Genomic DNA, 25,361 nt, shown 5'->3' with positions numbered 1-25,361 from the left:
TCTATATTCCTCCTACTCTCCGCATGTTGCTCTAAGGCAGCCCTTCTGAAAGTGACATTGAGTCATCATTACTTCACAGAGCAGCATTTGCCCTTATGTCTTTCGCACCTAGCATGAAACAGCTCAACTAATGTCAACACACTTTGCTTTGACCTCAGACTGAGGTATGATCAAGGCCCAGAGTTCAAGGCATCAAGACACATGGGACATATCAGGGCAATGGTCCATCCGAGTAAAGGAATGCTGAGTGGGCCATAGAGCAGCTCCAGAAATGCCTGAACGCATATTCAGAGCTGCCCACGACACATGTAAACCAGAGCTCACACAGACCCCCTCTTTTCCCCTTCCTCTTGTCTCCTTCCGACATCTCTCTTCAAATCCCTTTTTTATATTTTCTCCCACAGAATCTAAGATCCAAGATTCAGAGAAAGACGACTAGCTCAGGCAGAACAAACAAAAGGGGAAGACGAAGAAGTCAGGAGTGAGAGGGAGCAGGAGCTTGGTGCTGAGGCTGGTATGAGGCAAGTGTTTTGCGTGTGTGTCGCGTGTGTGTATCTAAGTGTGCACACGTATGCTGTGTGCTCTGTGCAAGACGTTTGTCTGCCCCATCAATGAGGCTGTTGTTTGGGTTGGTGGTGGTGTCAGTGGCCCTGCCTGGCTGCCCGGCTCCATTCTCTCCTGCCCTTGCTGATGCCTGAACGACGCTCTTGGCCTTTTGTTGAAGTGCAGATGGTGGAGCTTGACGTAACTTTGGAAAAAAAAGTTAGGATTGTCACAGTTCGGATTGTCACAGCCAACAGATGCGTCATTATAATACGTCTCAGAATGTGACCTTTTCCAATGTGAGATGTTTATTTTAGAAGAGGCTGTAATTGATATTTTCACAACAGTGTCTTAAATGTGAGAAAGCATCGGTCATAGTGATGAACATACAGGGATTTTTCATCTGAATCTGCAGCTTCCCTCAGCTTTGCAGAGCTTTTCACTGAGGTTATCTATATCACCTGTAACTTTACTGTTTTGGGTTACCCTCACGGCTCACAAAGCGTTGTTTTCGGACAAATCGGAGAGAAATAAGCTCTTTAAACCTCCTTTAGCGGCACAACACTGCAGACAGACACAGCCGGAGACTAGAGCATAGGAGCATTTAGCAGCTGTCGAGCACAAACTATTGGTCGGGTATTGGTCGAGACCAGAAAAGAGCTGAATCAGAGTGAATATTGGACATGTGAATGCTAATCGTGTTCAATAACTGCTGGATGTTTAATTAAGCGACCTTTTGCTGATACTTACTTAAAAGCTCAATGTTGTGTCAATGACTCGTTTCCTCTGCTTCCGAGTAGCATACAAAAAAAAACGTTAGGGATTTTATTATTAGAGAAAAGTAGAAGGAAGCATTTTGCGAAGTGAATGTTCTATTAGTGTTCGAACACATGCCTTCCCATTTTGTGACTGTGTGATGCACGATGATGAGCAGCAGGACAGATCAATGGCCTCTTGCAATGTCAGAACAACAGCATTTTTTTCACTCTTCTTGAACAACCAGGCTAATATTGGTCATGGATTCTCCGAGGGATGCTAGGATGTGTTAATCACGAAGCTCTGATACACAATCCACTCTTGGGCCGGCCATCTGCACACACAGGCTGCTGCAACACGAGGCTCGATCCTCTGCTTCTACTTCTGCCTTCTGCATCCACTGAACAAGCTACAGTCGCCATGAAAATAACATACATTTGATTTACTTAGATTCTCAAAAATGTACAAATGTCTTAAAAACATGAATAATAAAAGTGAATTACAGATAGCATGTTGAAATAGTATATAAACACAACACTCAAAAATATTTAATAAGCGGTGACTTTACAATACATTAAAGTGTAAAGACATTAATTACAATTGTATGTTCTTTAAATGTTGCACATTTGCCTTTATATCATCTGTTAGATGTAAAATACTCATCACAGCAAAAATAAAATGTATGTAGGAAATCTTTAAAATATTGAAACATGTATAAACTACCAACTTTAAATTCTGCTGTGTGAACAATCTATGTTAATGAATGTCTAAACGTAAACAGGAAACTCCTTTTTTCAACTATGAAAGTGTCATGTCACAAAAGGTAGGACATGACATGAAGATTGATATTCTCCTTATTGTGAATCAATAAGCAGTGCTATGTTTTTGTCTTCTTAGTTTGACTTATGTAACAAAAGTAAGAAGGCAATGGTGACCGAGAAAAACCCTGGCACACGTACAGCATGACAGACAGAGTTATAATGGTGCCTCAATTCAAAATTGTATTTACATGGAGATTACAGAGAACACAATTCCACTATTATACTGAACGAAAGAGCTCCCTAAAGATATCTTCCTGATATACAGAAAATGATGCGTAAACATAAATAAAGCAATCAGTCAATATCTTCTTTAAGTTTGTTTATTGAGCATTATCGCTCTCTAATGGCTATCTGATTACATAAAACAATTTGTGGGGGACAGAGGCTGTAGTCAATACTCGACCCGACCGTTAGTTTTAATGTAGTTGCAAACATTTCCAAAAACCAATTACCAGAACAAGTGTTGAAAAAGTAGTTCTTTATATGGGCCTCTATGTGGCTCCAGAACAGAGCTGACATCTCAGACTATAGAAGGCAAAAGAAAAAGCAGGTCACCATTGGAAAAAGAGGTCAATGATCTCAATGGGTTTTCACCTGAATAAATAAAGGTTTTGAATTGAATTGAAAAACAAATGAGACACAAAACAAACTCTACACACAGACTTGTAGTTTCCTCATGTAATATATCTATTGAGCTAAACCATGGCTTGTTGGATTTGGGAACTAAATGCTGCAGTGATGCTAATGGATTTATGAGCTTTTTTCTGGTGCTTTTCATTTCTAAATGCAGTGTCATTTCTTTGTTTGTCATCACTGAATATCGGTCCCTCCTACTTACCCCCTGATTTATTTCTAGCACAGCACAGATAGTTGTATTCTGCTGATGACATGATGTGTGGTGGCTTGAGTTTGTTGTTGTGTCAGAGCTTCGTCAACAGTGAGTGTCATTCATTGGACGGGCTTACGTATGGCGGCCGTAATGAGTGATGAGAGGGAGCAAGCAGGTGCTGGCTGACGCTGGGTTTGTGTGCCTATGTCACTTACTACGGCTCTGTGGGAGTGAGGGGGCTGTCCGTGATGTCACTGCCTGATGATGCTGATGTCACTCTTCTTTCTTTTTTTTTTTTTTTACAGAGAAGGAGGCTGTGGAGCTGTCTGGGTGTAAGTGAACACCCTCTAGTGGAGCTGCTGACCAGAGCGCCTGTCTGTTTCTTAGCATCAGCATTTCAGGGTAAACTTAAGCAATAAGTCACAGCAGGGTATTTCTATGAAGCGATGCTAACAAGCTACTATTTCTTGTTATTTAACACGTTTTAAAAGTCTTCACATGTGGACTTTGCAATGTTTTTTCTTTATTGCTTGGACACAAAATACATTCAGTGAACAATTTAAAAAAATATGATTGAGAATGAAGTCAGTTTTGATTTTAATAAGCATATATTAACACCTGACAAACTAACTTTATTTACTATAGTGTATTCTATAGCCAGAGTTAAAGGTATAGTTATAAGTATCCAAAGTGTTAAGTTACAATTTCTTACACTAAAACCGCACATGGGCAAAGATTAACTCAAAAATAGTTCAAAACAGCTCCTTCGAACAACTGAAATACATTAAGGACCTTCACTAATTATAAAATGGTAATAAGTTCAAACATCGAATTCAAGATGTTAATTTTTTTAAATATTTTTAATATTTTTAATTTTACATTTACTTAACCAGGATAGGTCTCATTGAGATTAAAAATCTCTTTTTCAAGAGAGTCCTGTCCCAAGAATGGTAACAGCACAGTTTCAGACAGTTTTAAAGTTACAAACAATTAAAAAACACACAATCACAACACAGTCATACACCAAGTTTAGCCAAAGCATTTACAGACACAGCTGCTTGCTTTTAATAGTAACATTCCCATCTCAGTGAAGAGAGTCTGAGGATTATTCGTACATCTAGTATATTATGTGCCCCATTCTGTGCTGATTAATACTAATTTATAATAACAATGTAAGAAATAGGAGTCAACCCTTCAACTCTGACATTATCCGTCTGCTGTTTCCTACCTTTTGTTCGAGTTATTGCTGTGACTAAACGAGTGCATTGCATTGTTTTTGTGGATGAATATGACTTTGATTCCCTGCTGCTGTGTTACCAATTAAATATAATGCACGTAGATCAAAACTGATACAGAGCCGACTGTGGTGAGTTATGAAAATATGAATTTGGAATTGCTTGTTGGAAATTGCTAAATAAAAAAAATACTATTTCATTTTGCAAAGTATCACATGGTGAGGCGAACATCACTTCACTCAAATTTTGGTGATCAGTGATTCAGTAAAAAGACAACATTTCCTCTGTGGGTTGAGCAAATTACACCACTTTCAGCAGTCCAAAAAAACGTATATTGCAAAGGGGTTTTTGATGAAGGTTTAGGAACCATGATATAAAACCCAGAAACTAAACTGTTCAATCTCAGAAAACGTTTTGAGCAGTTGTGTGATTCTTAGAGGTAGACGAAGCATCTAAGTCACGCAGCAGAACCCGTGCTGTTAAGGTTTTCTTTTCTTGATGATACATTTGCTGTGACTGACAGGACATTATGTGTTTCAGAGGTCTATGTTCCAGCATCGAGTCGAGACCATGTGGTGTTTGGAGCTACTTTTACCACTGCTGTTGATCATCAACGGTAATACATTCCTGCATCTCTTCCTCATGTTATGGCAGACCTATTCTGATTTTGTACCCCACACTTCACCATTAACTTACACTTCATTACGTTAAGCTGTTGATTTGATCCAATAAGCCAAACCTTTGTTAGTGCTATTGCATTTGCTTCAAATCAGCCAAACATTGCTGCATACAGAAATGTGTTTCTTAATTTGTTTTTATTGTACAAGGTGCAGTTGGAATATACATGCCATGTTGTCACACCCTGTCTCTGATCTTCTCTCAGATGCCAGGTGCCAGTGGAACGTTTGGGTACCTCGGGACATCTCGGCCATGACAAACTCCTGCGTGGTCATCCCGTGCACATTCATGTATCCGTCCGGTATCAGGCCGTACCGTGGCACTCACGGTATCTGGTACTTCGGCCAGCCCTACCCTCAACTCTTCCCTCCTGTTGTCTTCAAATCACGCACAGACGTTGTGCATGAGAGCTACAAAGGACGGACCAAGCTGCTGGGTGACCTCAACCAGAGGAACTGCACACTGCTCATCAACAACATCGGAGCAGAGCACTCGGGGAAATACTACTTTCGTGCTGACCTCGGGGGAGCCAACATGTACACGTACCCAGACTTCTCTGAGCTCAAAGTTCTGGGTAGGTCCATGAGTGTAATGTACATTAAATTGTAAAAACCAGCAGAATAAAATAATTAATTGCTAAATAGATGATTTTTAAAGGTTTGTCTGTAATTACTTCGAAATATAGCCAAAAATATTATATGAAAATAAATGTTTTAAGTAATTATTAGTTTTAATGTTCCTTTTATTATTCTATTTTTTTTCTTCATGTTTTCAATACATTTCTTTGTTTATATCATTATTCTGTTCGTACACTTACTGTAGTGTTTTTAAGTTAGTGTCTTTTTCTATAGTTTTATACTATAGTTTTATAACTATCCTTTGATAAATTGTATCTCTGCATGAAGATATTATGCTACCCTTTTGAATCCCTTTTTACTATTATTAAGAAAAGATACTTCCTGTCCACCAGATCAACCCAACATCGACATCCCGGAGGAGATTGTCAGCGATGTAAGCCTGGAGCTGACGTGCTACGCTCCCGACAACTGCCCCGAGATGACTCCAGAGATCCAGTGGATGTACATCGACTACCTGCCCGACCCGGAGATCAGCTCTGACTTCCTGGAGGATGGCAACACGGCCGTGCTCTCCAGCACCCTCACCTTCACACCCAGACCCATGCACAACGGGCAGCTCCTGGGCTGCAGGGTCTACTACCCCAACACCACGCTGGTCTATGAGAGGCTCATCTCTCTGGACATCAAGTGTAAGTTTAAAGGCACTTCCCACTTTTAGGCGATAAGTAATAATGATGCTTTTCCAATTTCCGCATAGTCTCAAAAGAACACTTTATATAAAACTATGGTACATGAAAAGACAAAAAATAATGTCAGTAAACATTGAGAATCACAGTTTAAGGTACAAACATAATCATGTTTATATAACCAAAGTACTGCTGTGCATCTCAATGGATCAAAAGAAAAACCTTGTGCTCGAGACTTTGCACAACGGCATCTCTCCTTTCTCTGTTACTCTAACCCATTCTTTCAGACACTGGGATGTGCATGTCCCTTTCATCATTTTCATTAAAAACGAATGCTAGCTTTAAACATGCTACTTAAATTATAAGGTGTCATCTTGCTGTTCAAAGTTCAAACTCACAAGAACCATACAAAGCCACATGAAAGACAAACCCAAAATACAAGAGAAAGTAAAGGGAAAGAAAAGCCTATTTATTTCTTGAGTGGCTTCAAGCAAAGCCTCCGAGGTTGTCCAAATGTACCGTCTTTAGCGTTTAAGTCATGCATGCATTAATCACTGTTATATTTGTGTATATTATATATATATTTAAGCCCTGTTTTAAAAAAAGCGGTCATACACATGAGCCCAGGGACATGAAACTCTGCTTTCCCTCCCAGACTCTCCGCGCTCTGTGTGGGTGAACGTGTCCTCGGAGGTGATGGAGGGCAGCTCTGTGATGCTGCACTGCGAGGTAGACAGTAACCCTCCTTCAAGGATTTCCTGGATGTTTGGAGACCAGGAGCTGCTGTGGGACACGGCGTCCAACGTCTCCCTCTCCCTGGACGATGTGACGCCTGCACAGGAGGGAATCTACACGTGCTACGGGGACAATGGCTACGGCATCATGAACACTTCACTGTACCTGGCTGTCAATTGTAAGTGTCTGATAGCAGCTTTGTCCCAATTCCAACCAACATACTATCGAGATCTAGATCTTTAATTTTGTCATTGTACAGATACAACGAAATTACAATGAACTCAAGGTGCCAACACGCAACAACAAGACAATATAAAAACAACAAGACAATATAAAAACAACATGACACTTTAAAAACAATAAATGGGACTTAAATAGACATGATAAGGAATATGTACATAAATAAATAATAAATTAAATTGCACGATTCCCCTCGTATTGCACAGAAGGCTTATATAATTTAAACATTAGCAGCGTTTAGTTCACATATGGCCCTGGGCATGCATTCTGTATACAGTTAGCATCTAATATGGAATCAGGAATAAGTTACATTACATTTGCATCTGTGAATTTAAATGATACCCATCAGAAACCATGAAGGTATAGTTGGGTCATTCTCCTCACCCTCTCTGAAGGAAAGCAGCTGTAGTGGACCTGAATTCAGCTTCAATAGATTTCAACAAAATAAATAAAAGGTCTCTCAACATTCATAGAAACTTCTCCAATCACATTTCTACTGTAGCTGCTGCTGATCTGGACGCTCAGTATTTTCCAAATTACCTTGCCTAATCAATAAATCCATATGCACTGCAAAGCTTCGGAGCCACGAGCCGGCAAGGACAGAACAAAAAAAACGTGTATTGTATAAAAAATGTCAAGCTGTGTCCTAAATACATATAACATACTAATAGTGTCATAAATCAAAAATATATTTTTTTAAATGTGTGCAAACACAAGACACAGTCAGACTGTGACCTTAGAATAGCACTGCCAAATCTACAAAAAAAAGGGTCTTGTTGTGGAACCACAGTGTTCATCAATAGCCAATTAAACAACTGATTGGATTTAGTATGCATAGTGATAGCTTTGAGTATCCTTTTTGTTTGTACGCCTGTATGCACCGAACTACGTATTCAAAAGCTGCTGATCATTAGCATGTTGTATGAAACAGGGACACAGCAGGAGTGCTTTGACCTTCCTTTTTAACAGCTAAAGGTGTGTGTAGGTTGGAGTAGTTGTGTGTTTTGAGAGCCAGAGATCTCTGCCAAAACGTATCACTGAACATTTCCATTCATTAAAATGCATACATATTTTATTCTGAAACAGAGAACCTCACTCTGTTTATTAGCTGTTCGAGATTAAAATGTTTATGGATGATATAACCTTTAAATAACAATATATCAAACTAAAATGTAAAAAAACGATGTAAAAAGGGGTCACTCAACAGAAAAAAGATCAGCCATATTGCCAATATTTGCTCTCACTGCTCTTACATCTCCATTTTTGGAAAACAGACTGCAGCTTTTCACATTTTCACAATCACCTAGCTGGTAAAAATAGAGGAGCATTAGCAGCTTAAGATCCAGATGTTTCCCTGAGGATTTGGAGAGGGAGAAAGGGCTTCCAGAAACAAGACTCCAAATGAATGATGATGTTGCTCTGTAACTGCTGGATGTGTGTACGTAAGCCACCGTTGAATCACAGATTGCCATATCAACTTGAAAATATCAAGTCATTCGTTTCCACTGACCCTGAATGGCCAAAGTAATTGCAATACCAAAACGCTGTCTCTTGTTATTAATGAAGGTAGCGTGTTGTAACTATGTGAGGATACAGAGACTGATACAAAATCTGGATCAGGTAAAGAAACAAATATCATTTTTCTCTTTAAATGTTGCAGACCCTCCCCGCGAGCCTGTGGTAAACGACTCTATGACGATACTCGAGGGGTCCACGCTGGCCTTGCACTGTAGCACCCAGGGCAGCCCGGCCCCCACCCTCACCTGGCTGAAGGACGGGGAGCTGGTGGGCACCATCACCGCCGACGAGCTGTCAGTGCTGGAGATTGTGGAGGTCACCCCCCAGGGAGACGGACAGTACCGCTGCCTGGCCGAGAACGAGCATGGGAGAGCCAGCAGCTCCTTCAACATCACTGTTGAGTGTAAGTGCTTGTCCTGCATTTCACCCAACATGAGTGTGAACGTATAGGACAGTAGAATAACACAATTCTGCAGGTCAACAGGATTATATTCTTGGATGTTTAACCAGCGTCTCTCAAGTTTCTAAACCATTAAAAGTATAATATTCTGCTTCTATGTATTGCAGAATTTCAAAAACATCCTTCTTCCATTAAGAATTTTTTTTTTTTTTATTGTAACAAATTATTACGTTCAGATTCGAAAGGTCACCTATTATGCAGAATAGATTCTGAACGTTTCAGGAACAAAGACCCCCTCTCTTTTTGTCCTTATCCATTAATGTAAAAACCTGTCTGAAAATGAGCGGTTCAGATTTTGGCCACTTTATGATGTCCTAACGTTTTTTTTGGCTTGTGTAACCATTAGCAAATAACCAACCAAGGTAACACCCGCCCATCTTATCACCTGCATCTCCTCCTAGAGCACCATTTTGTTTTTTTTAACCAAATGTCTCTCAGAGGGGCGTGGGGAGGGGCTCCTTATTTTCATCTAAATTAACAGACAGAGAATCAGCACTTTTGAAACAGGGCTGAAACAGAGGGGATTATGGGATGCTGCAATGATCCGTTTGGTATTTCGAACCAAACACTTCAGAGACATGTTTTGTTCTGAGACCTATAATATATTGATGAAAAACAGTATCATAGGGGACCTTTAAATAGTAAAAATGACCATAAGCAAAAAGTTTAGTTTGACGTGTACATATATCCACATTCAATGGTGTTATTGTAGCTCTTTCTGCCTCCTTCACTAGATGCCCCTGTCCTTCTGGAGGAGTCAAAGTGCACCGTGGTGAGGGAGGGTGTCCAGTGTGTGTGCATTGCCACAGGAAACCCTGAACCCACCATTGAGTTCTACCTGCCCGATGTGAATGTCACCATCAACGAAACAGACGGCCGGTACAACTTCTACACACACACTGACGGACACACCTCTACGGGAATGATCAAGCTGCGGGAGAAAGGCGAGCGGGTAGACAACGGAGGCCCAGCCGTCAACGTCCACTGCAGCTTCTTCAACACGTACGGGAGAGAGAGCGTACAACTGGAGCTGCAGCAGGAGAGTGAGTCGGGACCAACTATGCACCACATCTGAGTATTTACTCCCAGGGACGCTTGATACAATTTGAATGAGAATGTCTTATTTCTGCCAATTTTTCTTTACTGTTAGCTTCAGTGTGGATATGGAAGTGAAAAACTTAGGTCACAGGCTCCTCCAACAGTGCAACAAGAGTATATACAGGACATAGAACAAATACAACTAATAAATTAGTGCAAGAGAATCAGTTTTTCTTATTCCTATTTGTCTTAATTCCTATTTGTCTTAATCCTGCATTCAAATGCTGAACGTTCAGTACAATTCTAGTTTTTCTTACTGTCAACAACAGCAAGTTGTTTTTATTGGCAATTGTTGTGTGTGCAGCCAAGCCTGATATATTCCTCTGTGCTATAGAGCTCCATTGTTGTCCAAAAACACATAAATCAGCTCGACCGTTTTAATGTGACATGGTCCTTTTCTACCATGAACATGGGCCCTGTAGTTTATTTTGAGCTGAGCCCTCTCCTGCAGCTGTAAATTAGATAATTGTTTATTGATCTGCAGCTTGAGTAATGTTTGCTAAAACCACCAGCCGCTGTAATGCCCGGCTGTTTTAGGATTGTTTACAAATTGTTTAAAATTTGTTTGAAGTTTGCTTTCACATGTACGTCTCAAGTAGGAATGGTTGTATTTTGGTCTGCGAGTATTTAGATATCAACAAAAAGGCCTTGAAACCATATTCACAAATTGGCCTTATGCACTCGAAGAGAAGAGTGATTGTTCTCTCTTTAACAGATGCAAATGCCTGCTCTTGCCCTCTGACCTCTGCATAGTGCGATCAATAACAATTCTGTTCTTTGTTTTCAGAAAAGTACATGATGGCAGTTATAGTTGGCACTATTGGAGGAGTGGCCGTCATAGCTTTCATCATTGCAGCAGTGAGATACGTTGGCCACAACAACAAGAAGTGAGTATGATAAATAATCGAGAGGCCGATGCGAGGCAGAAGTAGCCCTTTTTCCTCACTAAGCATTCTCTGAAATCCAAGGAAACACTTAAGCCCAGTCATCCATTCTAAAACACATTGATGCATATTGAATATGAGTGATTGTGGGATTGATGTGGACGTGAGAACCATTTCTCAAAAGCAATTTAGCTGTTTATTTACCAAGAGAAGAACCCCTTGGAGATCCGCATTGGCCGCCTTGTGGAGTCGGTTAGCAAGCTGGACTAACTTATATTTTGCAGACTCAAATCCCTGCCCTGACACTGCTTCTGAATCCTTGACCTGCTACGCTAAACAAAATCCAAGTAGCTCTGTTAACCAAGAACTTTATTTAAGCCTCAAGGCACATTTGGACCCTCAAATTGACAAGCTTCCTCTGACAAATCACCCTTCAAGTGGGTGTGAGCTCAGCGACTAAACCCATAAAATAACCACGTCACTCACCCACAGACCTCCAGCTTAACCTTACATAGCTTGTTGTTTTAAAATGGATGCCCAGGCTTGGCGTGTCGCCCTGCGTTAGTGGCAGTCGAGGCCGAGTCTGACTATGTGACTCCGTCCCCCAGAGAGAATGGCACCCCTAGGCAGGACGTGGTCCTGGAGAACCCAGCTTTGTACTACAGCGCAGTCAAGAAGGACAAACAAAATCTGAGGAAGAAAGTGGTGAGACATGCTGATGTCAATTATTATTATGATGGAGGATGGGTTGGATGACCATTCTCAAACTGTTTAGGGTTAAACATTGTATGTAATCCAGCAAGTTGTATATATGAGACCCCATTTTGACTTCTGAAAATAAGGTAATAAAAGGAGTCCTTCCCACTGGCATTCCAGTACCTCCAACCATTACCTTTCCGAACACTGTTTTCTCTTGCTTTCATCGCTTCTATGCGTTTTTCTGTCTGTTTTTCTCTCCCCTAACTTGCACAGCTTAAGACAGAGCTGTTGGGCTCAAAGTTTAACTCCATTCTAGAGGAAACTACGGTAAGGTTCCTAAACAGATCCCCATTAAAAACACAAGCCTCAGTGACAGATACATCTCCTCGCATATCAGCTTTTGTGTTCTGTACACTGCCGTTTGTTTCTGAATCTGCCTGCTGCATGGCTGCCTCATTGCTAAAACAAATTTGCCAGACTAACAAGAAACATCTCAGTCTCCTTGTCAATTGTGGACCAGTAACCACCCAGTAACCACTAACATATTTTTGGTAGTGTTGTCCGTGACGCTCTTCTGTCATTTGCGGTGTCACCGGCACCCTGCCTGAGTTTTGTGTCGCTGATCGATCCTTCTGTCTGCAGGGAGAAGACGGGGATTATCAACCTGTGGGCTCTTTGGCAGGACTGGAGAGGCAAGAGTTGAATTACGCTGCTCTGGAGTTTATCGGGGCCAGGTCCAGGGAAGGGGCCTCAGGGAGGGGGGATGATGACAGCAACTACACGGAAATCAAAGCCAAATGAAACGCGATCCTTCCCTGATCCTTCGGTTAAGCGAGACGCAGTGGCAGCCCCAATAAACTGTTAAATAACCCCCCGTGGTCAACTGGATTTCACCCTGCATATGATGGCTCCTTGTTTCACATTTCTTCAGATCTGTCACCCCTAAAGTACCACTAGATGCCACTACTCCCCCCTCATGCTGTCCCTCCTCCATTGGACCCCCCCCCCTTCACATGCCTCATTCGGGAATACTGGTACTTTGGGTTGGAGCATTTCCCACTGGACAATGAAAACAAATTACTTACAGTTCTGGCCTCAGTTGTTGTTCATGGGCTCTTAAACATGCAGTGTTAGACAGCAGCTTTGCTTTGGTTGCTTTCTTCATGTTCTTCATTGTGCTTTTTAAACAAAAGACATCTGAGTGCTTGCATCTGTCCCACTACCTGTCTCTTATATCTGTCACTGTGTCTGCTGCCAGTTGAAGCATCAGGGCAAGGAGTAACGTTGCTTTTTGTTCTCTTATATTTATGTGTGTCTATCAGCAGAGAGCAAACCTCTCTTCCCTCTTCCCTTTGGTTAAATGACATCCTAAGTAGATAACAGCCTGAGGCGAGAGATGGAAACGCATCTCTACATCTTGTTTCTACATAAGTGTATTTAATGTGTGTGCCTCTCATAATAAATGCAACAAAAGTCACCATCACTTTTGACAATAATTGAAGAGGTTTTGTAAATTCGAATGGTTCACTTTCCAGTTCTGAGAAATGCCACAGCTTTTTCCCAACCTTTTTTTTTAGTAAACTGTAGGATTGTTGATGTTTTGGGGGATTTTCCTGCACTGTGGCCAATGAAAGACTTCTTTGTCGTCTGTAACTTGTTCTCCCTAAAGCACAAAATATTTGAGCGCAAGTGGCCAAAGTGTTATCTCTTTTAGACAATGTGTGTGGGTATGCGTGTGTGTGTTCAAATCGTGCTCAAAGCTCATAGGACACTGATCATTGATGACTGGGGTCTTTGGGAGGTTTTTAGCATTGCTTCACTTGAGAGGGTTGCATCAAATATTTGAATGACACAGATGATTTGCCAGCTGTTTATGCTATTCAAAGGCATTTGATGAACCTGTGATGTAATATCAAAGCCTACTAATAGTCTAACTTTATAATGATGGTATCAATAATATATATTAATAAGATGTATAGCTAGAGAATGGAAGCCAGTATGTACAGTAAATACCCTGCATGACTGTCCTTCTTGCAGGCATTAAGTTATTAAATGATGGATAAAAGCCAGTTTGAAAAGTAAAAATACTCCTATCACACATCACTCACATGCTTTTGACTGAACATTGTCTTAATAAATACTATCAAGCTCTAACTAGTGTGCACTATAGTCAAATCAGAGGCTGCGTTTACATGCAGGAAGTGACCTTGTTATTGACGGGGATTGAGGATCAATTTAAAGTATAATAGCTGCTGTATTTAATAAATTGTTTCTTTAAACCTTTAAAGGAAACTCCAGATCAATCAAATTAAAGCAGCAGAGGCCGATATAGCTTTGTATTTTATAGAATAGTATTTCATAGGATTGGGTCAAGTTCCAAACCAAATGCATCCTACATTACCCACAATGCACCAACATGTTTTATTTAGATCCATCCTGCCTGCTAAATGTCTTTCAAACTCCATATGTCTAGTTTGTAACACTGTTTTTTTCAGACTTCTCAAAAGTTTATCAGTTCAGCATGACATGAAGACATTACATTTTTGCTGAGTTGCACTGCCGTCTGCCGATGATATAAATACATTTCTTGTGAATCCGATAGTCGGTGTAGTTCAATGTGTAAAGAGAATGAAGTCACCAAAGTCCTTTTCCCCGTCTTCACTTCGTCTGTTTCTCACAAAAGTGCAACAAAATTACTCAACACAAATGACACTCTAACTTGGTCACTGCCTTTTTAGGTAAAACAATTAGTAAAAATGAAATTAATACCTACAGTGTATTGTATGGTGTATGCTTTAAAAATGTGTGTCCAGATATACAATTTGATCAACTGAATCAGTCATGTAAACATTTACGATGTCAGTTTTTTCTGCAAGAAAATGATAAAATACCGAAAGTAAGTAATGACCATAGTTTTAATTTCCAAAATCACCTGCTACAGTATGGAACCTGTCCCCTGATTGTTTTCCTCCTTAAAATACATTACACTCTTTGTACTGATGTGGATTGAAGGGGAACGTAAAATCTAGCTAGAGATGTGCTATGATCTCTTCTTGAAGATTGAAAGTACTTTTGATTCTCATGCTCTGCCTAAGGCTTTATAAATGTATGTTATGAAATATTGCCGCACTGTGGCAGTCTCATTTGTAATGATGGATTTAGTTCATCAAGGCAGCAGCGTGTCTCTGTGAGCTGTTTCTAATTGGTTTTACAATCAAAATACAGCCAAGGCCTCTCACTGTGGTAACTGCATAATACTGTTCATAAGCAGCAGCGGCAATATAAAAACTAAATCACACTACCAGGAGTACTTTAGGTTTGAGCTGTTCACACATAAATATCCTGCTGCAAAGAGTTTGAATACACCATAGTGATGAATCCTCAGTCCCTCAATGGCACAGGGAAAACACATATTAGGAAAAATGAATAGAATATTTGTTGTGATATCATCCCCATAATGCTGTGCGACATATCCACCACTAATTTATTACTCTCATAATAGTAACTGCTGTAATAATATTTTGAAATGAATTCCTTGGTCGTATCCTGCATCAAGTCATATTGGTAATGAAACGAAACATGGTGCACACAAATCAGCTAAAGTTGTGTTTGATTTGATTAAAAACTCCAAAATGTAAAAAAGAAAAGCAGTTCTCTGTGCATGTAAACAAAGCTTTTGTCTACCACCCATTCTGACTCACATTAGCCTTTATTAAGACATTGTTCTGTCGACTCAAGGATGGATATGCTGGCTAGTATTCATATATTGCCTGTAGCTACAAAGACAATAACCAGTATCTCTTGTTGAAAGCTTTTTTTCATTTTATTTATCTGAAAAAGTAAAAATATGAAATGTGTCTTACCTAATCTTTTGTCACGGTGTGTTGTAGAGCAGATTTGTATACCCTATACTTTGTGGTGATCATAATTATCATGGTTCTACAAATATGATCATAATAATTCAGGTCAGAGTTTTGAACTGTTACTTAATAACAGTAGGATTTCTGCAATGATGTAGTTTGTTTGCTCTTTTATTTTTAAACATATACTTCACGTCTCAAGCAAATCCATATGTCTTCAGTTCTACCCAAACATAAACAAAAATAAAAACAACAACAACTGGAGACAGTTGTCCGTTTCTCATGCTGTCTTTTTTGTTCTGCTTTTTGAGAATGAGCACCATGGTAACAGGTAACAGGTAACAAAACATCTATATTTATGTATAAAATAGCCTTTTGATCTATACATTGTACATCTATACATAAAGTTGTTTCCTAGCTATAACAAAAACACTTTTTGATGTGGTTAAGTGAGGGTGAACTCAGTGTGGGAAAGAGTGCTTGGGATAATAGTAATAGTAATTAGTTATTTCAGTAAATTAATTAGGGGGGAGCAAAGTTGCATTTGTTAAAGCTAACTGGAAACATGTTTAGTTACAGTTTATAATATATTTTGAGAACAAGTGTCACATATCAGGGAAGTCACACCCCTGGGTGTTAAAGAGTGTGTTAACTTGTAGCTACAGATTATCTTAATGTGCAACGTCCTGTATTAAGTTATGTGTCAGCGGTGCAGCTTCCCTTTGGTTCACTTCCTCTATGTTTGCTGGACTTTCAGTGTCAAGTGTGTCCTGTGAAGACTGACGGTCTCAAGTATCAAATCGGGATGTTTGTTCTAATGTGTGCAACGCTGCTTTTCTCTGTGAGGGGCATCCATGCAGAAACAGGTACTGTATGCATTTGTATATCATGTTGTTATGCCAAAAGGAAAGATTTGAAAAAATATAATGCCAATAATGTCATGATAAGTGTCCTTTGTTTCATTATATTCCTGACATGCTTCCAAATTACAAGTATTTAGTTTCTCCACCAGCTCATAAGTAACAAGTCCTTGCAGCATTGATTAACTAACTTCAGATAGTCATTTAGTTGGCCTTTTTGTTATAGCCTGAAACAAAAATAGTAATATAGCAGCCTTTCTTTATCATTTATTTAGTCAGAATGTATTTGATTTCATGATATGTTGTTGAAATTAAAATAACCTATATCCCTGATTTTTCACTGTTTGTATTAACAGGTGCATCGGTTTGGGGAAGACAACACTGTGAAGCAGGAACATACTGTATCACTCTTGGTGAAGCAGATATAACAGCAGAGGCTGGACTCTGTGTTGTGATACCGTGTTCTTTCTCTACTTCTGCAGCCTTTCAAACCCAACATATAGTTTGGTTCAAATGTAAACAGTCCAATCCAAAATGTGGCGATTCTGACATGATATTCCACACCAACAAGTACAACACCAAGGTTCAGTCTTTGTTCAAGGGACGGGTTTCACTGTTGCAGCCGGATGTGAGTCAGGGGAACTGCAGCATCTTCATCAACGACCTCACTGAGTCAGACTCTGGAGCATATCAGCTCAAAGTTAATGGTTTACGGTATGGGAGCTCGGATGGATTTACATACTCTGAAAGAGCAGTTCTCTCTGTGAAAGGTATGGAGAGCTACAACAAACATTAACAGTCAAAATGTTCATTTTTGTTTTGCACAAACATATTTGTTTTATTTTTAGTCTTAATGGGAGATGAAGTAATGTTAAGTTTTTGTCGACATCTGTGGGCAACCAGTAGGAACTGAAGTAGTTCCTGATTTATCTCTTACACATTGCTTCGTAAATGTTAAGAAAGAGTATTTCTATTTTATATTTGGCCAACATTTAGGTGAATGATGACCTTCAGGCTGTTGAACTGATTCACTAACAGACTGCTCTGTCTTTAGCTCTGACCCAGAAGCCCTCAGTGATGATTCCTCCTCTGGCAGAGGGGCAGCAGACCACACTGACCTGCACTGCTCCTGGTCTCTGTTCTGGATCTGATCCTAAATTCACCTGGACATGGAGAGGAGCAGGAGAGAAGGACTCTCTGATCACAGGAAACATCACTGCTCTCAAGACTGAGGATCTGATTGCTGTCACACAGAGACACAGCTCCACTTTGACCTTTAAACCTTCAGCTGAACACCACAACAGCAATCTTACCTGTGAGGTCAGCTTCAGAAACAACATGACAGCAGAGGAGACTGTGACTCTTAAAGTGACCTGTGAGTATTGTACATACTACACTTAAACACGTCACATTTTCTTAAAAAGGAAAGTAGTTATCAAAGCTCCTGCTGATCTTCTGAGAAATGTGTGAAGTTTTGCAGCTTTAAGATCTACATTTTGGGAAAGATCTGTTTTTGGCAAAATATCTGATGCCTTACTAACACCTTGTTCCTGATGAGGATCAGAAGATTGTTTAAAGGTCATATGACATGTGCAATGCATATTTATTCAATTGCTCCTATTCCTATGACATTTATTAACCCATTCAAATAACTTCCACTAATTAAAGTCACAATCTAGTTTTCCACTTATTTCATTAGTACAATTATTTAAATGTAGGAACACATGTAAGCACCTATGTCACTTATGAATTGAAGTGAATGAAAGGGTAAGCAGGATATTGTGTGGTCACTCAAATGCTGCAGCTGACTCAAACTGCTATGACTCTGTGTGTCAACAGTATATCCAAAGATCCTAAATGGCTCAAAGTGTGAGGTTCAGTCGGGGGTCCTGGCTTGCGTGTGCATCAGTAAGGGGATTCCTTTACCCTACATCATATGGCCGCTGTTGAATAACCACTCTGAGTACTCCGTCATCACCACTGTGTCACACCAAACTATCCACAGCACCCTAACTGTAGAGGACCACAGCAACACTGTTGTTGAGTGTGTCGGACGCAGCAAAGTTGGGGAAGTTCAACACACCATCCCTGTTATAACTTCACAGAAGCGAGAAGGTAAACACATTCATAACCAATGACTGATAACCAGCAAAAACATAGTTTCTGTTGGTCTTTTAAGAAACGGTTTCGTGAATTGATTCTAGGAAAATACACATTATGCGTAAAATCGTATGAAATTGTGATCCAATAGACATGTACTGTAATTTAACTGGTTTATCCTTTTCTTCAACTATAATTCAAACCCCACAATCATCTCTCATGTGAATATATTTGATAACTCCATCTGTGTATATTTTGGTATCACCTACAGGTAAAAATCCATAACATGGGGTGTTAGTAGCTATACTGACTTTACAGCATTAATATAACTCTTGTCACCCTCTGTCATTTCTACTAGCAAATCAACATGGACCAAGTGCACAGCTTCCCTGGGTTGTCGTTGCTGCTGTATCTCTTTTTGTAAATGTCATCAGCATAATCCTCATCATGTTCCTTTGGTATGTAACCACAGTACTGTATATCAACATTTACTGCTTGCAAGGCTCTGTCAATGCAGTTTTAGACAACATCTCTTCTCTCCAAAGGCACACAAGAAAAAAGATGAAACCAAACCAAGAAGACAGAACTTACATGTCAATCAAGAAAACAGACGTGTCATCTGATTATGAAGTTATCGCCCAGCCTCTGAACTAACCAGCTTTACCTGAGTGTAGTAGAGGATGATTTTGATCGTATCGTCAAAAGTGCAATATTGTATTAGTTTCAAATGTCGACATTCTTTCATTGAACTGCCACTTATATTTTGTGTTTTTACAGTATATTATATATATATAATACCTTGTTAAATTCAACATGTATATTTTCTACTTTCTTGTTTATTACCTGTCTTGAATTCCTATTGTACAAGGCCATTTCTTTTTATGCTGCTGCAACGCAAACATTTCCCAAATTTGGATCAATAAAGTACTATCTTACCTTATCTTATTCTTTTTTTTTTTTTCATATTACATTAGAATTACCTTTATTTGCCCAGCAGAAGATCAGGGGGAGTGCAGTACAATCACATTCGTTTGTAGCTTGTGCTTTTTCAGATATATTTATGAAGATTTTGAAAAAAAACATAAGTGAAATACATTGATTATTATGTATATTATTATTTGTATTAAAATTGTCATTATAAAAGGATCAGTATTGTTAACAATGTGTTCTGCATTCATTCTGTACGCTTTACCTTTAAAAAGAAGAAATTATCCTGACAAGAAGACTCATTTTAATTTACTTCACACAATTTTACATTACAACGTATCACAAAAAAAAGAAGAAAGTCAGATGAATATTCAACCTTGTCTGTCTGACTAAATGGCTCATTTTGTACGACTCCATTATGATGTAAAGAACCAAACCACAGGAACCACAAACCATAGAAACCATCGGAAACAGATTTGGTTGAAGGTATTCCCTTATTGCGTAAATCAAAATGATTAAGGTCACACTTCTTTTAAAATGATTTAGTCTCTAAATAATCTCTCTGCGCTTCCACCATGTCTGCAAAGCCTTCTGAAATGAATGTCAGATAGCTTCACTGAAGTAAATTAATTCTGGACAAAACAAAATGTTGAAGCTCCTAGACCCTCATTGGTTTTGCATGAATGTTGTATCAGCTGGTTAACATAAAAAAAGATATTAAATAGCAAAGGTTTTTTTTTTATCATTCAGACCTTTTTATGCAAGAGGCAAAATATGCTGAGCAGAGTTGGAAAGCTAAAAAGTAATGACAGGACATAATCAGCATTTTAGACGGGTCCATAAGAAAAAGCTAATAAGTGCAGTAATAGCTACAACATATAACATAGATTATGCTACATTCATAACCTTACATTTAATATATTGCCTACTTTCATACAAGCATTAGCTGTGTTTTGTTGTGTTTTTTCAATGTGACAAAATGCGTTGTAAAATATTTTTTTTATAATAAGCTTTTTGTTTGTGTTTAATTGTTGCAGTAGTTGAGCTCTCTGGGCCACCGTACTATGGAGCCAATCACATCAGCTACTGACGGCAGCAGGTGAAGTTTAATCTGCACATTAGTAACTTCATGTGCAGGTGTGGATGAATCCTTCTGGAAGAAACCTTGTTGCAAAGCCATTGTGGCCTTTTTTATAATCTTTTCAAACCATTGAAAGACAGCAAAATCCCTCACATGAATCAGTTAGGAGAGTTACTCTAATCTCTAGCTATTGTAAATGCTCCTTGTTTTTGTAAGAGTGGGCTTCTGCTCTGGTCAGCTAGCATCGAAAGCCTTCAATGTGTGAGGAGTCTGAGGACACTAGGTAAACGTATCCATATCAATCGGTGGTGAACCCTCAGGGCCTTCAAGGTATTCAGAGAATACCCTGGAACACTCAGATAAAACAAACAAAACATCGATTTAATTATATAAATACAATTTTATCAAATGTAAATAAAATGAATAAATGAGAATCGTATCTGTGTTGTTGATCTGTAATATTACAGTGTTACGTTGATTTGTTTGTCCTTCTCGGACCATGCACTACGCATTTCAGTGGTTTTGTGTTTGAAGAAAAATGCAACCAATCAGATCTTGTTCTGGGTCTCTGGGTAGAATATCCTTCAACTAAGCAGTGGTTCCCAACCTGGGGGTCGTGACCCCCTTGGGGGGTCGCCAAAGATCGCAGGGGGGGGCGCCAGACCTCAGACGATTTGAGGCCTAATATCATATTTAGAATAAATTTTTTTTTAAAAATTACATATAATTTTTTTTTTACATATAATTTTTTTTTACATATTGTAACGCAATACATGATTGCCGCTAAAAGCCTTGTCTATATTACAATAAAATATAGAAATTAATTGATTAACTAAAATTAAAATTCAAAAAATTCATCTGATACTCCTTCGATTGGCGCCAACATTGACGTCACTGTGTCAGCTTTCGTAATAATAACATTTTGCTGCACTTGCTAGCTAGCGACCGACTTCATAAGGTGAATATTTTTGTCTAAAAATGTCTGAAAAACGTAAAAGAGATGACAGCTCATCTGCAATCAAAAAGAAAATGAGGACCTACCTAGAGAGCTATCTTAACTTCGGTTTCATGGAGGGAACGGACAAAACCCGCCCAGAGTGTGTGATATGCAGAGAGAAGCTAGCCAACGAAAGCATGAAACCCAGCAAAATGAAGAGACATCAACAGACCATGCACCCAGAAACAGTCGGGCGTGATCGGGACTTTTTCATAAAGAAACAACACCTTGCAAAGGCGAACAAGCCAATGGATATTAGAACAGCGTTTGTTAGGCCTGGCAGCGAGGCCTCTTTTGAATGTGCACTTTTAATAGCAAAGGCAAAGAAACCGCACAGCATTGGCGAGCAGCTCATTAAGCCAGCTTGCATTAAGATGGCTGAGAAACTGTGCGGCCCGCAGGTCGCGGAGAAGCTAAAAACTACCACTGTCAAACAATACGGTGAAAGACAGAATTGAGAAGATGGCAAGTAACTGCGAGCTGCAGCTGCTCGAAAAGCTTGGAAAGGGGCCATTTGCCATACAACTTGATGAAACCACAACTGTAGCAGACGAGGCTGTGCTGATCGTTTATGTGCAATATATCGATGGGGAAGATTTGAAGCAGGACATTCTTATGTCAGTCAACCTTACCACTACCACCCGGGGTGAGGACATTTTTACTGCAGTGGATTCTTACCTCTCATCCCACAAGCTTTCCTATGAGAATTTAGTTGCATGTTGCACAGACGGAGCTGCCTCAATGATGGGGAATAACAAGGGATTTAACAGTCGCTTGAAAGAAAAGGCCCCACACTGCACAATATTTCACTGTGTGATACATCGCCAGGCCCTGGCCAGCAATAAACTGTCAGAAGACCTCAGCGAAACACTCAACTTTTATTAAAATAGTCAATTTCATCAAAGGTCGCCCCACCAACAAGCGTCTATTCGCAGACTTGTGCGAGGATGAAGCGCGCCAAACCCTCCTCCTGCACACCGAGGTGCACTGGCTCTCACGCGGCCGAGTGCTGCCACGCTTTGTAGAACTGAAGGAAAAAATTGAAGAGTTCCTACAAACTCGTAACCGCGCACTGTCAGAGCAAGTGACTGAGTCATTCTGGATTAAAACAGGATACCTGGCCGACATCTTCAGTCTCTACAATGAAACAAACAAGCGTCTGCAAGGCGTGGAGTCCAACATTGTCCAATGATGCATTTGTGCACAAACTGGAGTACAGGGTCGAGAAAATGGAGAGGGGGGAGCTGCAACAGTTTCCACTACTGCTGAAACAATCCCAAAACAATCCTGAAACGGTGCCTGTACGTCGCGAGTTCATCCGCCATATGAACGCACTGCAAACGGAAATGCAATCATGGTTCGCTGACATAGACGAGTATGTCTCCAAGGAATTGTGGGTTTTAGATCCCTTTATTGCCAAAGTTGAGGATGTGGAATACCTGGATTGCGAAGATGAGCTCATACTCACACTTCCAGGAAAAAGGATTTAAAAAGTTTTGGATTCTCAAAGGACCAAGCCTCGCTCCAAAGATCACACTGCATGCCACGACCAAAATTACACTCCCATTCAGTACGACATATCTATCAGAAACAGCCTTCAGCGCACTTGTTGCCATCAAAACAAAAGCACGCAACACACTGGACGTTCACAACGACTTTAGACTGGCTGTCTCTCACATTACACCGGACATTCCATCCCTGGCTGCGGGCGTGCAAGCCCAAGGTTCACATTAATGAACCGACTTGAACCTTGTCTTCTCTCTGCTACCTGTTCCATGGCAGACAAGCATTTGATTTACCTGCTTAATATGCCAGTTTTTCATTTTTGTTTTATACAGGCCTATGAAACCATATTACCATGTATTTATTAGACATAGTATATTCTTTTGAAGTGTCCTGTTCTTCGACATTTGAAATAAATATGATGCATACATTTGCAAGTTAGTATAGCTAATAAAAGCATACAAAGACAGAAATGTATCATTTTTTCTTTAATAGAAATGTTTCTTCTGCGCGTAAAGTGTCGGTTTCAGTTGGATAATTTCTCCCAGTTGCTCCGATCAGATCGGTCTCTTCCATTTTGTAGATTATTTACGATTTTTTTAATCCACTTAAACACATCGCCAAAATCCGGCTTACTTTGAGCATGTGTTTTAAACAGTTGAATCCCTTTGAGAATTGTTTCCACTTGCGCCGTCCTTTAATTTCTTTATACAGCGGGCATCCAAATTCATTAATCCTGAGTCCAATAACCAACAAAGTCACTCCAATAGTGCTCCTTAATTACGCTTTCATCCTCCTTTAACAAAACACTTCACATTCATCCAGTTTGTGACAGTAGTTGTAGCATTTTTGAGACTTTTAAACTTTAATTACCGCTGTTGCCGTGTGTGTGTGTGTGTGTGTGTGTGTGTGTGTGTGTGTGTGTGTGTGTGTGTGTGTGTGTGTGGGGGGGGGGGGGGGTAACCGCTGTTACCAGGCACGGCTGTCACTACCCGATCTGCCCCCCTGCCCGATCTGTACTGCGCATGTGCGAGATGGTCCGCCATACTGGACAACTACATACGGCAACTGTAATAGGACACTTCACACAGTGGCGTTTGGCAAAGCAGAAAAAGAACACAAAAAAACCGGGAGAGATGAGTTATTGTTATGAAAACGTGACTTCACTATTATTTAACAACTCTTTGAATTGGGTTCTTTTATTTGGGGTTAAGTACATTGTCAGAATAAGTGAGACATAGATTTAACTTCTGTTAGACAGCTATATGCCATACATTTTTGCATACATTCACAGTAAATATTTATTCAGTATGATAACTGCCAAACAGAAGTTAAATCCATTTTCTTTTTGTGCTTTGCCAAACGCCACTGTGTCAAGTGTCCTAGTTGGGTTGCCGTACGGAGTTGTCCAGTATGGCAGACCATCTCGCACATGCACAGTACAGATCGGGCAGGGGGGCAGATCGGCAACAGCGATAATTAAAGTTTCAAAGTTTTGGGGGGTCGCAAATTCCAACAGGAGTCATTTGGGGGGGCCCTGGGTGAAAAAGGTTGGGAACCCCTGAACTAAGGTATTCTATATCCTTGATCGAATGCCCTGGCCGTTGCACTAAATGAAAGCGTACGTTTGGACTGACAGTTTGATCAACCAATCATATTATTGATTTGTAGCCAATGGGCGTATTCTTTCAGAGTTTCCCTCAGTTCCAGGGTACTCCCGTCAGTTCACAGGCCGTTTCTCAATCGCGAGGAAACTGGCTTCCAAGCCAATATTTCAAGGATGCTACGTCATCAAGTGCCGCCGAAGGACTTTTCCAATCTCCAGCATACTTGGAATTCCACCGAGTTCGCGTCCTTGGTTTGGGGGTAATTTCGAGGCTGCACATGGGTAGACTTTGCGTCCTTCAAATCCCCACAATGCTTTGCGCACGGACCAATTTCAAAAAACCCTGCGGAGAATGGCTGAACCAACGCAGCACAGCGCACATTTAAATGTAAGTATGCAGTGGCGTAGAAAATGTGTTACTTTGTTGCATTTGTCATCACCAAAAATGTGTTCCGTGAAATTAAAGCAAGTTCATAATTAGATAGACATCGTGAGGTATTTATTTTCGGTACAGTTTATGTTGAAACCGTTAGAGAGAGTGGCACACTTGTTAGCCTGTTCCATTCTTCTTCTTTTTCCGATGCCGTGGCTTGGAAGTATACTTGCTTCGTTTCTGAAGGAAGTGACTTGGAAGTATGCGTCTACCAAGCCAGTATCCTCACGATTG

The 25,361-nt window shown here is 40.0% G+C and overlaps 2 protein-coding genes across 8 annotated transcripts in view; both read left to right on the top strand.

The window, feature by feature from the left end:
- The window catches only part of mag (myelin associated glycoprotein), a 25,250-nt gene extending 9,340 nt beyond the window's left edge, over window positions 1–15,910 (top strand). For 2 of the 7 annotated variants that reach the window (XM_079693404.1, XM_079693403.1), the window contains exons 2-13: window positions 405–521; window positions 3,255–3,351; window positions 4,725–4,800; window positions 5,068–5,436; window positions 5,833–6,129; window positions 6,782–7,039; window positions 8,762–9,022; window positions 9,814–10,122; window positions 10,965–11,064; window positions 11,670–11,766; window positions 12,034–12,087; window positions 12,403–15,910. In XM_079693404.1, the coding sequence (XP_079549530.1) occupies window positions 4,731–4,800; window positions 5,068–5,436; window positions 5,833–6,129; window positions 6,782–7,039; window positions 8,762–9,022; window positions 9,814–10,122; window positions 10,965–11,064; window positions 11,670–11,766; window positions 12,034–12,087; window positions 12,403–12,561 (1,974 nt within the window). In that variant the 5' untranslated portion in view covers window positions 405–521; window positions 3,255–3,351; window positions 4,725–4,730 and the 3' untranslated portion in view covers window positions 12,562–15,910. The remainder of the gene's footprint in view (window positions 1–404; window positions 522–3,254; window positions 3,352–4,724; window positions 4,801–5,067; window positions 5,437–5,832; window positions 6,130–6,781; window positions 7,040–8,761; window positions 9,023–9,813; window positions 10,123–10,964; window positions 11,065–11,669; window positions 11,767–12,033; window positions 12,088–12,402) is intronic. The other 5 variants (XM_079693406.1, XM_079693405.1, XM_079693407.1 and 2 more) reach the window with 4 other exon arrangements.
- Window positions 15,911–16,046: 136 nt separating this feature from the next.
- On the top strand, window positions 16,047–19,520 carry LOC307046790 (sialic acid-binding Ig-like lectin 14). The gene is made up of 6 exons (XM_079693411.1): window positions 16,047–16,486; window positions 16,837–17,250; window positions 17,535–17,855; window positions 18,320–18,595; window positions 18,939–19,038; window positions 19,126–19,520. Exons 1-6 carry the CDS (start codon window positions 16,426–16,428, stop codon window positions 19,232–19,234), a joined length of 1,281 nt encoding a protein of 426 aa, XP_079549537.1. The 5' UTR covers window positions 16,047–16,425; the 3' UTR covers window positions 19,235–19,520.
- The last annotated feature ends 5,841 nt before the right edge of the window (window positions 19,521–25,361 follow it).

This window comes from Notothenia rossii, assembly GCF_949606895.1.
Source record: "Notothenia rossii genome assembly, chromosome: 7".
Lineage (NCBI taxonomy): Eukaryota > Metazoa > Chordata > Actinopteri > Perciformes > Nototheniidae > Notothenia > Notothenia rossii.
This window is presented reverse-complemented; position numbering and strand designations above follow the sequence as displayed.

Coding starts and splice junctions, on each gene's coding strand:
- LOC307046790 (XM_079693411.1), top strand. CDS start 16,426: ATGTTTGTTCTAATGTGTGCAACGCTGCTTTTCTCTGTGAGGGGCATC. Junction 16,487..16,836: donor GGGCATCCATGCAGAAACAG/GTACTGTATGCA, acceptor TTGTATTAACAG/GTGCATCGGTTTGGGGAAGA. Junction 18,596..18,938: donor AACTTCACAGAAGCGAGAAG/GTAAACACATTC, acceptor CATTTCTACTAG/CAAATCAACATGGACCAAGT.